General features: G+C 50.3%; 1 protein-coding gene across 1 annotated transcript in view; it reads left to right on the top strand.

The window, feature by feature from the left end:
• Positions 1-8,449: 8,449 nt before the first annotated feature.
• The window catches only part of P2rx7 (purinergic receptor P2X, ligand gated ion channel, 7), a 29,863-nt gene continuing 22,087 nt past the window's right edge, over positions 8,450-16,225 (top strand). Inside the window, exons 1-2 of the mRNA XM_013023078.1 lie at positions 8,450-8,577; positions 16,077-16,222. Of these exons, the coding sequence (XP_012878532.1) occupies positions 8,450-8,577; positions 16,077-16,222 (274 nt within the window). The remainder of the gene's footprint in view (positions 8,578-16,076; positions 16,223-16,225) is intronic.

Below are 16,225 nucleotides of genomic sequence, written 5' to 3'. Positions count from 1 at the left end.
GTTTTGTCCCTTGTCATTGCAGTAACATCTTGACAGTGTCTGGCACACAATAGGGGCACAGATACATGGAGAGCAATTGTTTTGTGTGTGTGCTGGTAATGGGGCTACCTGTGAACCAGGGAATATTAGATGAAAACTCTGATACTAAGACTTAGCGATTGCTTCTTAAACCATAAAGCAGGTAAGAGATTATTAGCGCTATATCGCCCAGATTTGCTGCAATGTGTTCATACCATTCAGACTAAATTTAGGATACCGAGCGACCCAAATTACCATCAGATTGTTTCTGGGTGGCCTTGTTAAGTTTCTTGTGCTTCTGCTCTGATCTCACATCTGCATTCCATGCAAAGACCTTGTTCTACTGTGCACTGAGGCTCTTTGAGAAGCAGTGGCCTGTACCTCTATTATTATTTCACAATTTTCTTGTCCAAGGTCAGAAGATAGCTGACTCCATAGTGCAATGTTGAGGTATTGCTGCCCTCTGCTGGTCAGAACCAGTACCACACATGGTTATAGCTACCTCCTGGGAAACTGAGGCCCAGAAAGGAGAAAGGACTTTGCCACAGCGTTGCCATGGGGCCAGAACTAGCTATGAACAGGGAAGAGTCTTGAATTTGTGGCCCCCAACTCTCCTCTGTTCCTAGAAGCAAGAAAATGCAGGCTGGAAAGTCGCCTGCTTTATTGCTACTTCTTTAGGCTCCTGGGTTTTTTTCCTCAATGGTCTGATGGAGATCTTTCCCTGACTTCCTTTACCACCCAAACTGGGCTTCCGGTTCCTTTCCTCACACCAGGGGTGCTACCTCGGGCCTTAAGGCCCAGAATCCTGCTCTTTGCCAGAATGTTTTACAGAAATGATCTTGGATCCCTACAGCTGGGACGAGCCGGGTGCTGGTGGCTCACACCTGTATAATCCTAGCTACTCAGGAGGCTGAGATCTGAGGATCACAGTTTCAAGCCAGCCCAGGCAGGAAAGTCTGTGAGACTCTTATCTCCAATAAACCACCAGAAAACCGGAAGTGGTGCTGTGGCTCAAGCAGGAGAGCACTCGCATTGAGCTGAAGAGCGCAGGAACAGCATCCAAGCCCAGAGTTCAAGCCCCATGACAGACAAAAAAAAAAAAAAAGCCGGGCGCTGGTGGCTCACACCTGTAATCCTAGCTACTCAGGAGGCTGAGATCTGAGGATCGAGGTTCAAAGCCAGCCCGGACAGGAGAGACCGTAAGACTCCTATCTCCAATAAACCACCAGAAAACCGGAAGTGGCACTGTAGCTCAAGTGGTAGAGCTGAGGGACAGTGTCCAGGCCCAGAGTTCAAGCCCCACGACTGACAAAAAAAAAAAAAACTGGGACGTGAATTTAGGATTTTTTTTCTTTCAAAATAAATAGAAACAGAAACTCAAACTAATCCTTTAGCCCAATGGTCCAGAGCAGCACTATTCAAAATCAGCAAAAGGTGGCAGGAATCCCTATGCCCATCCCCAGCCAAGTGGGTGGATAAACTTGCCACAGGTGTGCCCGCTCACGCACCATATGTCTGACTTACATATCTATCATGTCACCAGGAATCTCTCCCTTATTTCCCTCTGCTTCTCTGAATGATTGCATCTCCTGCCAGCAGCAGTTTTATGTCTATATCCTTATAGCTTAGCAAAAACTCAAGCTCAAATGCAACAGTGCCTTTTCAGTCATTTGAGGCAAACTGAAAGTTCCAAAACCAACCTGACTCTGGAACACAGCACAGTAGCTGTGGGGAAATGGGGTTTGGATTGTCCATGGTGGGGGCTTGGGGCCTGTGGAGGGGACAGCTCGACTTAGTCAAATCACCAGGGAGTGTAGGAAATAGGGTTCTGCCAAAAGAAGGGCCAGGAGAGAAAAGACGCAGTCAAAGCCATCAGGTATCTCCTCTGGAGGAGCGGATGAGCTCTTCTAGCTAGTGGGTCAGGAAAGCATTTGTGAATCTTGTGAAATCAGCAACCTCTGAGTTCACTGGGGACCTAGTACTTCTGTGGATGATGAGAGCAATAATCTAAGGGCTGTGGGTGTGGCCTGGTGGTGCAAGGCCTTCCATTTCAACCCAGTAAGTACAGAAAAACAAGCCGGGTGCTGGTGGCTCCCGCCTGTCATCCTAGCTACTCAGGAGGCTGAGATCTGAGGATCACTGTTCAAAGCCAGCCTGGGCAGGAAAGTCCATGAGACTTATCTCCAGTGAGCCACCAGAAAAATCAGAAGTGGTGCTGTGGCTCAAGTGGTAGAGCACTGGCCTTGAGCTGAAGAACTCAGAAACAGCACTCAGGCCCAGAGTTCAAGCCCCACAACCTACAAAAACAAACAAAAAAACCAGCAGTAGTTCATACCTAAGACCCTGACCTTCAGATGCCCTACTTCTGTGGCAAATGAAGTACACCAAATTGTGAGGTTGACTGGGCTTCTGCCCTCTGGGAAAACGTGAGCAGGTTGTTTTTGCCTGGATACCCCAGGGAAGATCAATGCTTTTCTGGAGCTCTTTCCTGCAAGCCTTCTAGAGGCCCAGGTCCCTTAGGAGGTCATAGATTTCCTTCCTCATGCAAGGAGGGACATCCATTCAGCCCAGGTCTGAGGACTATTTTGTTGGCACTGGTGGTGGGAATTCTTGGTGGTCCTCAGTGTATATGGATCCTTCCTTCTGGGCAGGGAATGTGGGCAACAGAATAAGGACTACATTTCCCATCTTCCACTGCAGGTAGGTATGGATACAGGACTCTATTCTGGCCAATGGGCTTCAAAGCTGCAATGAGTAATTGTGTCCTTGATGTGTGGAACAGGCCTTTGCTTTCCTCTTCCCTCCTTCTAGCCTTCTGCTAGGAATCCAGTCCTGGGGGGGCAGGGCTAGACATTTTGGATCATAAAAATGGGAGCACCACCCTAGAGATGGCAGAGCTGGGCTCCTGGATGAATTTGTTGTTCAGAGCTGCCAAACCAGATCTGACCCAGCTCCAAAATGATGGAGGCGTGGAGCCACAGGAGTTTCTCATGGAGACCACTGTTCTTTGGAGCCTCTATTGCATGTAGTTAGTTGCTGCAGAGAACCTGTTTCTGGACATTTCCAGTGTCCTTAGGGATGAGAAAGGAAATCAACAGAGGTGCTACACTTTTGATAAATACCATATGATGGTGTGCTACCCCATTCAAGCACTAAGACTACCACTGACAAAGACCTACCATAGGCTAGGTGTTACTGTTACTCTTAGAGGTGGAGAAAGTGAGGCTCACGGATTTAAATTCATTTCTCTACATCACACAGAGCCACTTATTTACGCTAGCTTCAGCAAACAATTATAGAATAAGGACTTAGTCATGGAATCTTCTAGAAACACTGTTGCAAAGATCAGAGTGGTTCCAGAAACCACATCAATCAGAGTTGGAGGACTGTCACTCAAGGGCCTTTGTCTGAGGGCCTTGGTCTCTTCATTTGCTTCTTGAATTTCTTTGTTTGTTGTTGTTGTTTTTTGTTTTGAGACTGGTCTGTCTGCAGTCCACACATTCGCTATGGAAGATGCACTCTTTGGGGAAAGAAATACAATTATTTAAATTGCACTTAATCAGAGAAGCCAAGTGGTGGGCGGAGCTGTGTGCGAAGGCTACATGGGTCGGGACGTTGTTTCAGAATAAGGGCAAGGCGGGTAGGGATGAACAAAGCAAACCAGAGCTCCACGACGAAGGATCCCTGACTGGCTGGCTGAGGTGACAGCGGGAAGAAGACAGGGTTTTGTTGGAAGCAAAGAGCTTGGGGGTGGGGGATTACAGCCATCTCTAACCCTGGGCTCTCCTGCACCTCTTCCAGCAGCGAAGGCAGAAGTGGGGGCGCCCTCTACCCGTGCTTGCCTGTGCCTCCACACACCTTGACTTGACCTCCTGACCTGCTCCTCACCTCTGGCCTCATTTTCTCTTACTGTCTCTGCTTTTGCCCACAGCGCCATCTTTCTCACTTGGTGCCGGCTTCTCTGCTGGGCCTGGCTGGAGATGCCCTCACAGACCCCGCTTCACTGGCCTCATAAAGCTGGACCAAATAGAAGGCGTGACACGGGCCAAAAAGAGTACTCGTACCTGACCTATGAAAATGGCAAGCCCTCTGCACAACACCTTCATCTAACAATAAAATGACATTTAAATACAATAGGTCCAAGTGTGTCAACATGGTCGGCAGGAAGCTGCTGTCCGGGCCACAGACGGCGGTTGCTGGTAGCGGAGGCTATCGATGCCAAGTATCGGAGCACATGCTCCACCACACAGCCAAGGGCTGGCGGCGGGGGGGGGGGGGGGCTCGCGGGCTGGAGGAAATATAGAGGAGAGGCTGCAAGGGGTCAAGCCTGTTGGGGTCAGGAACATGGGGGGCAATTCTCTACTGAGGACCCCTCCAGGGAGCCTTGGAGCTGGGGGCTCTTCCTGCCTTCCCCACCCTCACCCCTCTGCCTCCTCGCAGACGTCCCGTCCACAGCTCCATCTCCCCAGCACAACCTTATCCTGCCTTTTCCCTCTGTTCCCTGGAGCACAATGCCCTTCTGGAATGAACTGAATGACATTTATCTCTGCTTTAATGAGAAAGGCTGTGACTCATTAATTCAAGGAAGTTGTTTCTTCTCCTGAGAGTGGTGTGTTCAACTTTGAGGATAAAAAGGAGATGCCTTATTCGGGTAGATTAAATTTAAACACACACACACACACACACACACACACACGTTTCCTCAAAAGCTTAAATATAAAGTTTAAGCTTAAAAATAGAATATCTACCATATGATGGAGAACTCAGCTTGGGTCTATATAAAGCCAGACGCCTGAAAGCAGGGACATGAACGGAGAGTGTGTGCACCCACCTGGTTCACTGCAGCATTACTTTCTAGAGCCTAGAGAAGTGGAAATGACCGAAGTGTCCAGGGATGGATGAATGGATAAACACAGCCGGCGCTGGTGGCTCACCCCTGTAATCCCAGCTACTCAGGAGGCTGAGATCTGAGGACCAAGGTTTAAAGCCATCCCAGACAAATGGATCTAGGAGACTCTTATTTTCAATCAACCAGCAAAAAGCTGGAAGTGGAAGTGTGGCCCAAATGGTTTGAAATCAGGTTTGAATGAAAAAGCTAAGTGAGAACTCAAGGCCCTGAATCCCAGCACAAGGAAGGAAGGAAGGAAAGAAGGAAGCAAAGAAGGAAGGAAAGAAGGAAGGAAGGAAGGAAGGAAGGAAGGAAGGAAGGAAGGAAGGAGGAAAGCATGGAGGGAGGGAGGAAAGATCTTCTGAGCATTTTCCAATAAGCCTTCATTGTATGAAGGATTGTGGGTAGAAGGGAAGGAGAGAGGGAGGCAGGGAGGGAGGAAGGAAGGAAGGAAGCAGGAAGGAAGGGAGGGAGGGAGGGAAGGAAGGAAGGAAGGGAAGGAAGGAATCCTGATTAGGTGATGAAAAGGGAGAGAAGTTTAGAAAGGCACAGTTGCTGAGAAACTGGAGAAATATAGAGGAAAGTAGGCAGGGGAAATGCTGCTATGACCTGTTTTCTAGCTCCTGAGTGAGAACACAGTGAACCGTGCTGAAGCAGCACCCCTGAGGGGCAGAGATGAGCGTCGTTGCTGCAAAGTCATGCCAGGACTGGCGTGGACGCAGAGTCTGAACAGAAGGGAGAAAGGAGCAGGGTTCTGGTGGCTCAGGCCTGTCATCCTAGCTACTTGGGAGGCTGAGATTTGAGGATCGCAGTTTAAAGCCAGCCTGGGCAGGAAAGTCCATGAGACTCTTATCTCCAATAAACCACCAGAAAACCAGAAGTGGCCCTGTGGCTCAAGTGGTAGACCTCTTGCCTTGATCAAGCTGAAGAGCTCAGTTACAGTGCCCAGGCCCTGAGTGAGCTCAAGCCCCAACACACACACACACACACACACACACACACACACACACACACTAGAGCCCCAGCCTGGTAGCAGAGCTGTTATGACATCATTGATGTTATTTCAAAGTTACCTGTGCTCCCTTTAAGTGCAAAATGTGTGTAACCCAAACCAAAGTGCCTTGCACAGTCCACAGCTCCTGATTCAGCCCGTTTCTCCCTCTCATTTCCAAGTTACAGATCTCGGATCTGACCAGTAGAGCACCACACCCCCCTCCGCCAGGGTGCCCCGATTCTGTTCCAAGTCGTTTTCCTCCCTTGATTTTAAATGACCCCCTCACATACGGAGCTCGCCAATCCTGTTTAGTGCTTGATCTTCTGGTCCATCCCTGTGTCTGTCATGGCTACCAGTGCTGCTTCGATGGCCATCCTGTCAACCCCGTCACCCCTGGCTCGGTGCTGCCAGGCCCTTCCCTGTCTGGGTGCTGACGTCCTTCCTCAGCCCCACCCCAGCCCTGAGGTCTTCATTCCGGAAGGGACAGGGAAGAGGAAGGGGAATGGGGAAATGGGGCAGCGCAGGGAAAGCAGGCCTCACAGGACGCACTGAGGACAGGTCGCTGCTGGTGGGTGGCATTGGGGGAGGGTGGCAGTGGGGGAGGGTCCCACCCCCATCCCTCATCCCCGGGGACCGCGCAGAGGCAGCCAGCACCGGAGGAAGAGGCTCAGACGGTGTATTAGAGGAGCCATATCCCCAGCCAGGCAGCAGCCGGGTCTGAGGGACCGGAAGAGAGGTAATGGGAGTTCAGGTGGGTCTGGGCGGAGAGGAGGGGCTGCTGTATGTAATGCCAGGGCTGAGCCCGTCAGTTCTAACCGTCAGTCCTCCCGGCCCCAAGTGGGATCCTGACCATCCCCTCCTCCTTACACGTGGACTTCCGGGTCACGCCCAGCCCTGGCAGGAAGGCAGCGGTGCCCAGTCATCACGGGTGATGGGACCAGTTACAAAGAAGGATGAGGGCAGAATTCGGAGACAGTGGGCTGCTGGGGCGGGCCACAGAGAGAAGCCTTTCCCACTGCCCGGAGGAGGAGGAGGATGGGTACCCAGCAGCCTCTCCAACAAGCATCCGAGCAGGGAGAGGCCAGAGCCCCGATGAACCAGAAATACAAATGAGCTCAGACTGGAAAAGCAAAAGTCTACTGGGCCATTTACCAGGCTGGAATAACAGGAGGGGATGCATCTGGCTGCCAAATAGCACTGCCCTCTAAAACAACAGAGAACCAGGAACTCCCCCACTTGCAATTACATGACTAAGAATCAAACGTTCCCCTGCTCCTTGAAAGATCCAGGGCACCTTAACCCAGGGCAGAGCCTCTGATAAAGGCTTCTAGATAGAATCATCTTTGCGCGATTGCTTCTAAGAAAACAGAGTCCTGGCTCTCTTTTACAATCCGTATTTGAAGTCCACTGCTGACACAGGACTGCTTTCCTTTAAGCTTATCAAAGCTTGATTTTATTTTGATTTCATCTCAATGCCACCTTCCTCAGAATCCTACAAGGACCCCATCTCCTCCCGTGTTTGATGTCCTAGGCTCCAGGGCCGGGTGGTCTCCCTCACTGGATGGTCAAGAAGCCAATATTGTTGACCTGTGGCTTTGTTCTTGGTGATCTGGGCTGACCAAAACAGAGCAGAGCAGAGCAGAACCTTGAAGGTCAGGAGGAAGACCCAGGATAGAAATCAAGCTGTCTGCGCCATAGAACAAGCTCAGAAAGTTCTTTCCTCTGCTAGGTCTAGTGTGCCCGGGAGACCATCAGCTTTCCCATGATTTCTATTTGTCTCTTCCTCATGCTCTGTGAGCCTTTGAGGAATTTGTCATCCACACCATGAGTTGCATTCCCATCTTCCCTGAAAGTCTAAATTCTGTTGTGTCATTGTGGGTCTTTAGGAGTCGCCCTGTCTTTTCTTTTCTTTCTTTCTTTCTAAAGATGAAGGGTTTGAACACAGGTGCTCCAGCACTTGAGCCACACTCTAAACTCTACACCCTAGGATTCCCTGTCCCCATCTGAAGACCAGAAAATTGTCAGGGAAGGGAGGCAGAGAAGGGATCCTGTCAGTCACCCAGTGCTCCTATAAATGGGGGCTGAATAGAGGGCTGTAGAAATGAACCAGTCAATCTGAGCGTCTTGAGGCAGTGGAAAGATCTAGACCCTTTTCTGAATCACAATGGGAGTATTGGGTCTCATGACATTTGAAAAGCTACTCCTTTCGCTCCAATGAAATGAATTACAAAACTCGAATGCAAGAGGGGAAAGGGAGAATTCTAAAAATGCCCGTCTTCTGAACACCATCTTTGTCTGGGGGAGGCAGGCGGGGGTGGGTCATATGCCCGCCCGGCCTGTGACACTTGGCTCTTCTTGTTTATGCCAGTCACATCTGCGGCAGCTGCCAGGGCCTGCCCCCACGGCAGCCATCGGAGGAACTCAACGTTACTGGCCCCTGCAAGGGACCGGTGGGGTTTCCTTTTGCCTTTCCTGGGTGGACCAGCTGCGGCCTGGCGGGGGAGGGTGGAACCCAGGACCAGCCCGGAGCAGGAAGTGAATCTCTCAGCATGCCTGCCTGCAGCAGCTGCTGGAACGAGGTTTTCCAGTATGAGACAAACAAAGTCACTCAGATCCAGAGCACCAATTATGGCACCATTAAGTGGTTCCTGCATATGATCGTTCTTTTCTACATTAGGTAAGTGGGGTAGGGGCTGGGCTAATCTTTGCGCCACTGGATGCACAGAAAAAAATCCCGGGCTGTGGCTGTGGCTGCACATCCTGAATTCATGTGGTTCCCAAATGTGAGAGGTGCTCAGGGCAGCACGGCTGGGCTCTAGCCGGGGCCTGTGGGATGAGCAGGGCCGGGCAGGCCTGCCGCAGGTGGGAAGCTCTGGGCTCCGACCTGGATGGGATCCCAAGGAGGACGCCAGCATTCCAGGGCGCACCTGCTGACAACTGGAGGGGAGAAGAACAGGACCAAGCTTGTCAACATCATTTTAGAACCTCTCCAATGTCAGGAAAGAGCCTCCCTGGTTTCTTGTGTTTTCAGCAGAATATTGAGATGTAATTCATGCACTATAATTTTCTATTTAAAAATGGTTCTAGTGTGTTTACAGAGCTGTTTAACTCTCACCACAAGCAATTTTAGGAAATTTATACTAACCCCAAAAGAATCCTGATGGGCTCAGTACAGTGACTCATTCCTATAATTCCTGCTATTTGGGTGGTGGAGATGGGAGAATTATGGTTCAAGTCTAGCCTGGGTGAAAAGTTAATCAAGACTTCACCTCAAGAAACAAGCCACGGGGGTGGGGGAGAGTAAGGGAGGTCGTGGAGGGAAAGGATACTAGAAGGGGGTAACCATGCTTGACAAGAAATGTACTTATTACCTTACTCATGTAACTGCAACCCCTCTGTACAGCATCTTTACAATAAAATATTTTTTTAATGAAAAAGAAAGAAAGAAAGAAGCCAGGTACAGTGGTGCATGTGTTTGATCCCTGCTACATAGGAGACAAGAGTGTGAGGATCTAGATTCAAGGCTGGCCCTGGGGAAAAAAGCAAAACCCTACCTGCAAGTTAACTAAAGCAAAAAAATGGCTGGAGACAGGACTCAAGCATGGAACCACACACGCACCCCCCTCCAATCCCTCTCTTAGCCAGCATCCTAGACCTCCCTAGGAAACTGCTTCAGGCTACACAGTCACTTGCTGTGGACGTGTCATGTGGGTGGAATGATACACTCTATGGTCTTTCTGTTCTCAATGTTCGTTCATGTTGGAGCATGAATGAACAGTACTGGGTTCTGTTCTGGCCCTGGCACTTGCTAGGCAGGTGCTCTACCACTTGAACCACGCATGTAGCTCTGCTTTATACTTTTTAAATGTCTGAATATTAGTGTTTTGTTAGGGCAGACGTTCGAATGGGTCGTCGCCGCCACGGGGGGCGTGCGATTGGCCACCCGTGGCCACCATGGTAGGCATGGCGCCTACCATCGAAAGTTGATAAATATTAGTGTTTTGTATGGAAAGACCACTTTTATATGTCTGTTCATCTACTGATAACAGCACAGTTGTCTCTCCTTGGGACTCTTAGGAGCAGTGCTGTGTAGCACCCGTGTGCAGGTTTCCTGTGGGTGACTGGTCTATGCCTCCGAGTGGGGACCCATGTCCGCTTCAGGGGATCGGCCGGGCTGTTTTCCACGTTCATCAGCAGAGTGTGAGGGCTCTGGGTCTCCCCATCACCACCAACACTTGTTACTGTGGCTTTTTTTGAAATCATCGCCAACTTAGTGGGTGTGAAGGGGTCTGCCACTGTGGTTTTGATTCTGCAAAAGAGGGCCTCCCTCTGGGCAGTGATGGTGGCCATGCTCACCAGGGAGCCCCATGGTGACTCAGATTTAGAGCAACCTATTTGATAATCCTGGCCAAGTCACGTGACCTGCGGAGCCTCAGCTTCTGCAATTACAGAAGAAAAGGTGTGAAAACCGGGGCTGGGAAGGTGGCTCAGTGGTAGAGCGCTTGCCTTGCATGCCTGAGGCCCTGGGTTCAATTCCTCAGCACCACATAAGCAAAAAGAAAAAAGCCGGAAGTGGCGCTGTGGCTCAAGTGGTAGAGCGCTAGCCTTGAGCTGAAGAGCTGAGGGACAGCGCCCAGGCCCAGAGTTCAAGCCCCACCCACAACCGGACCCCCCCCCAAAAAAAAAAGGTGTGAAAACCCTGCATCACGATGGCTGGAGAGCATGCACTGAGGCCTCTATAACTGGTAGCTATTTGTCTGTCTGCTGGTCTGTCTGTCTATTTATCTATGGATCTATCTATCTAGGCTATATATGTATTTAGTCTACCTATTCTAGCTATCTACCTATTTAATACCTGTCTGTCTTCTGTCTGTTTTTCTGTGCCTGTACTGACTGGAGCTTGGACTCAAGACTTCTCCTATGGCTCTTTTGTTCAAGATGTGTACTCTGCCACCCGAGCCACAGCTCCAATTCCAGATATGGGTGGTTAATTGGAGATGAGAGTCTCTCTGTAGATTTGCCTTTTTTAAGACATCTTTTTCTTTTGTCAGGGAACTCAGGGACTAGGCGCTATCCCTGAGCCTCTTTGTGCTCAAGGCTTTACCATTTGAGCCACAGCACCATTTCTGATTTTTGAGTGGAGATTAATTGGAGATAAGAGTCTCACGGAGGCTTTTCTTCCTAGGCTGGCTTCGAAGCATGATCCTCAGTTCTCAGTCTCCTGAATAGCTAGGATTACAGGCCTGAGCCACTGGCACCCGGCAGACATCTTTTTTCTTACACTCAACAGAGTAGGTTCTGATGCTGGAAACAAGAAACCCTGTCTAAAAGCCAGGTGCTGGTGACTCACTTCTGTGACCCTAACTACTAAGGAGACTGAGATCTGAGGACAGAAGTTTGAAACCAGCCTAGGAAGAAAAGCTAGTGAGACTCTTATCTACAATTAACCAGCAAAAAGCCAAAAGTGGAGGTGTAGCTCAAATAATAGAGCACTAGCCTCTAGTGGAAAAGCTAAGGGAGAATTCAAGGCTCCGAGTTCAAGCCCCAGTACTGCTCACACACAAAAAGCAGTGGTGAACCAGGTGCTGGTGGCTCACACCTGTAATCCTGACCCACTCAGGAGGCTCAGGTCTAAGGCTCGTGGTTTGAATCCAGTCTGGTCAGCAAAGTCTATGAGACTCTTATTTCCAATTAACCACAAAAGGCTGGAAGTGGAGCGGTGGCTTAAGTAGTACAACACTAGCCTTGCACAAAAGAAGCTCAGGGACAGCACCCAGGCCCTGAGTTCAAGCCCTAGGACCAGCCCCAAAATAAATAAATAAAGTAAAATAAATCAGTGAGTCACAGAAGTCATGGACTGTGGGTTCTGGAGGGGAGGGGAGGGGAGGGGAGGGCATGCATGGAGGGAAGCATGCACGGTGAGAGCAGGAAGAGTTGGTCCCAGGTGGGCCTGGATTTAGTGACAAGGACTTGGCTGGGGAGGTGCTGGAGGGGGCGGGAGCCAGACTGGAGAGGGTGGAGGTGTGAAGGGATGCGGAAGGGATGCGTGGCTCACTCTCTTAGAGCTGGGCTGTAGGAGGAGAGAGGCACCAAGTGTGGAGGATGGATGGAGGGAAGCTTTCTTTTCAAGATGCTTAAATGCAGATGGAAAAGAAGCCAGGAGGGGGTGGGGGAGTGGATGGGGTGCATAGGGATCTCATCATCATCATCACTAGTCTTCATTGCCACCAACCAGCCATCTCAGCCAAGCTTGTTCGTCCTGGGACTGCCCTGTTAGAGCTGTGTGTGTGTATGTGTGTGTGTGTGTGTGTATGTGAGTGAGAGAGAGAGAGAGACAGAGAGAGAAAGAGAGAGAGTGAATCCTAGTGCTTGCATATTCTGGGCCTGGAAACTGTCCCTTTTTTTTGTTCAAGGCTGGCACTCTACTACCATTTGAGCCATAGCTCTATTTCTAGCTTTTTTGGTGGTTAATTGGAGATAAGAATCTCCTGGAGGGCTGGGAAGGTGGCTTAATGGTAGGCTTAGTGCTTGCCTAACATGCATGAAGCTCTGGGTTCAATTCCACACACATAGGAAAAGCCAGAAGTGGTGCTGTGGCTCAAGAGGTAGAACACTAGCCTCAAGCAAAAGCAGCTCAGGGATAGTGCCCAGGCCCTGAGTTCAAGCCCCAGGACTGGCAAAAAAAAAAAAATCTCATGGATTTAGCTGCTGGCTTTGAACTTCCATCTTTAGATCTCAGCCTCCTGAGTAGCTAGGATAACAGATGTGAGCCACTGGCACTGGGTTAGATACTTCTTTCTCTTTTCTTTTCCTTTCTTTCTTCTTTCCATCCTTCCCCCCACCCCTCAGTACTGGGGCTCACTTGTTCAGCTGGCCCTCTACCTTTAGAGTCTTATAGACTTACATGTTCTAGTTAGCTTCAAACATCTGAGTCTTGTGGACTTATGTGTCTGGGCTAGGTTTCAACTGTGATCCTCCAAATCTCAGCTTCCTGAGCAGCTAGATAACAGGTGTGAGCCATCAGTGCCTAGATTTAGACTCTTCTTTCTTACAGAGCCAGAATCTGCCTTCTTTGCCTTAGTTACAGCTGTGCCCTGTGTCCTTCTCCTACTTCAGATAGTGTCACACTGCTGGTCCTCGCCCCTTTTCTTTTGTTTTTTCTTATTTTTTGGTCAGTCGTGCGGCCTGAACTCTGGGCCTGGGTGCTATCCCTCAGCTCTTCAGCTCAAGACTAGCGCTCTACCACTTAAGCCACAGTGGCACTTCCGGCTTTTTCTGTTTATGTGGTGCTGAGGAATCGAACCCAGGGCCTCATGCATGCAAGGCAAGCACTCTACCACTAAGCTACCTTCCCAGCCCCTCCTTGCCCCTTTTCTCCACGTGCCCCCCCCCCCCGTGACTAGGGCCATCAGCATACAACTGAGACCCTCAGCTAGGCCCCCGGTCTCGCTCTAGTTTGTCAAGGCCCTCTTAAAAGGCAGTGTGCATTTGTTGGTGAGAACGTAGAATGAATGGTTTCATCTTCTGTGGTTTGACAAAAATGTGCATGGCCATTGACCGGAGTGCGTGATGAGGACACAGATCCAGGGAGCCCCTGTGGTTAGGCCCCAGGCTGGATGTGGGGTGCACAGCTGTGGAGTCAGTTTGCTTTCAGGGCTCTCCTGACTTTCACCCTAGTGTTACCTTTGCTCAGAGTCCGTTGGGCTTGGCACAGAGGCCTCCATGCCAGGGAGCTGCACACCTGGCACCATGCTGGCAGGGAGGCCGCTGTGTGGGCACTCCACCGTGAGGGTTCTTCGTATCCACAGTGTGTGGATCGGCACTGTGAAGAACATTTTCCTGGTGGGCACCTGCTTCTACATCTGGTGAGCGGGCCCGGGCCTGGTCTCCCCTCTCCTACCCCTGCCTCGCCTCTCCGCCATCTCCCCATGCACCTGAGCCTGACCACACCACCTCCCTTCTACCTGCCCAAGCCCTCCAGCTCTCCCCTCCCTGGGACCCCAGCCATGTCTCTCAGGCCCAGCTTGATCCTCAACTCCAGAATTCCCTTGTCCTGCTTAGAGCTGATAACCAAGGAGTTATCACCTCCTGTCCGGACTAAACCTAGGGCCTGCAATGGTGACATGGCTTGTTTGAGTTACCAGGCAAGGTCAAGACTGCACCGCTGGGCTCATCACTAGAATGTTCTTTCTGACACAGCAACCTCTCTTATGCATGCTCCTACCCCCCTCCTTCTCCCCCCTCTCCCCCCCACCTCCATCCTCCCAGCCATCTTTTCCTTGAACCCAGGGCCTTGTGCATGCCCTGCAAGTGTCCTACTGCTAAGCTGTATGTGTTCTTTAGTCTGTGAAGGCAGCTTGTGCGGCTCTGGGAGGCTGGACTCCATTAAGGCTCAGCTATAACATGCTGCGTGTTTACAAATTTTTCAAATGGTAGGTCAAACAGATCCAGTGCTTTGGATAGAGAATGCTGCATGTATTATATGTGTGTTATAAGATTGATGATTGAAGTTGTCTTTTTTTTTTTTTTTGCGGGTCCTGGGGCTTGAACTCTGGGCCTAGGTACTGTTCCTGAGCTTTTATGACCAAGGCTAATGCTCTACCATTAGTCACAGCTCCACTTTTGAATTTTTTGGCAGTTGGTTGGAGAGAAGAGTTTCATAGACTTTCCTGCCCAGGCTGGCTTTGAATTGCAGTCCTCAGATCTCAGCCTCCCAAGCAGCTAGGATTATAGGTGTGAGCCACTGGAGTCTGGCAACTAATCAAGTTTTGTGCCCTGCAAACCTCTCCTTCATCTCATCACCCTCTTCCCTTGGTAAATAGTACCCTGAACTTGGTGTAATCAGTACCCTGAACTTGGTGATGGTCATTCCTTGATCTGATCTGATAGTTGGATAGGCATATGGCCATGTCTGTAAACATGTATCTTACCCTCCTTTATTAAGGTGAAATTCATAGAATATAAAATTAATCATTTCAAAAGAGAACAATCTAGTAGCATTTAATATAGTTATATGAAATCACTTCTATCTAGTTCTGAAGTGTTTGCATCTTTCTTTCCTCGACCAGCAATCTCCCTGACTCTATGGCTTTGCCTATTCTGGATATTTCATATAAATGCCATCATATACTATAACATTTTTTCTTTACTGTATACTATAACTTTTTTTTGGTCGGTTGTAGGGCTGGAACTCTGGGCCTGGGCACTGTCCCTCAGCTCTTCAGCTCAAGGCGAGAGCTCTACCACTTGAGCTACAGTGCCACTTCCGGTATTCTCATAGTTTATTGGAGATAAGAGTCTCACGGATTTTCCTGCCCGGGCTGGCTTTGAACCTCGATCCTCAGATCTCAGCCTCCTGAGTAGCTAGGATTACAGGCGTGAGCCACTGGTGCCTGGCTACTATAACTTTTTGTTGTTGGTGGTGGTTGTAGAACTTGAACTCAGGGCCTGAGCACCATCCCTGAGCCTCTTTGTGCTCAAGGCTAGTGCTCCACCACTTGAGCTGCAGCACCACTTCTGGTTTTTGAGTGGTTCATTGGCCCGGCGCTGATGGCTCTTGCCTGTAACTCTAGCCACCAGAAAACAGAAAGGGTGCTGTGGTTCAAGTGGTAGAATATTCACTTTGAGCTGAAGAGCTGAGGGACAGTGCCTAGGCCCAGAGTTCAAGCCCCACGACGGACCAAAAAAAGTCTCATGGGGACTCTTCTGCCTGGGCTGGCCTTGAACCGTGATCCTTGGCTCTCAGCCACCTGAGTAGCCAGGATGACAGGCAACTATAATGTTTTGTGTATGGCTTCTCTCCCTCAACAGACAGAATTTTTTCAGATGGCTGGAGAGAGGAGGGGCAAATACAGTTACTATATGCAACATACATTATGGAGGAGCTGGATGCCACTTGGGGGTCGGGACGGTGGGGGAGGGCGGGGGACAGGCGACGGCGAGCACGGTGCACTGCACTCATAACCTAACTTGTTGGAGTCAAACCTCTTTGTACAACTGTTTAAAAATAAACAATGAGAGAGAGAGAGAAGGGGGGAGGCAATCAGTCACCCAGCAGAGCCAGGCTTTGATCGGAGGCAGCCATGAGCGAGCGCCTGTGCTCGAACCCACCACGGCCAGGGCCTCGCTTGGTCCCTTGGCGCAGGAGCCACTGATGGCCTCCCCACCTGCCCCCAGCTTCGCGCTGCTGAGCGACAAGCTGTACCAGCAGAAGGAGCCGGTCATCAGCTCGGTGAACGCCAAGGTGAAGGGCGTCGCGGAGGTGGCGGGCGGAGCCGGGGGGTTGGCGGCGGGCAGCATCTTCGACGCGGCCGATTACACCTTCG

Source organism: Dipodomys ordii, unplaced genomic scaffold, assembly GCF_000151885.1.
Source record: "Dipodomys ordii isolate 6190 unplaced genomic scaffold, Dord_2.0 Scaffold66, whole genome shotgun sequence".
NCBI classification, from domain to species: Eukaryota; Metazoa; Chordata; class Mammalia; order Rodentia; family Heteromyidae; genus Dipodomys; species Dipodomys ordii.
This window is presented reverse-complemented; position numbering and strand designations above follow the sequence as displayed.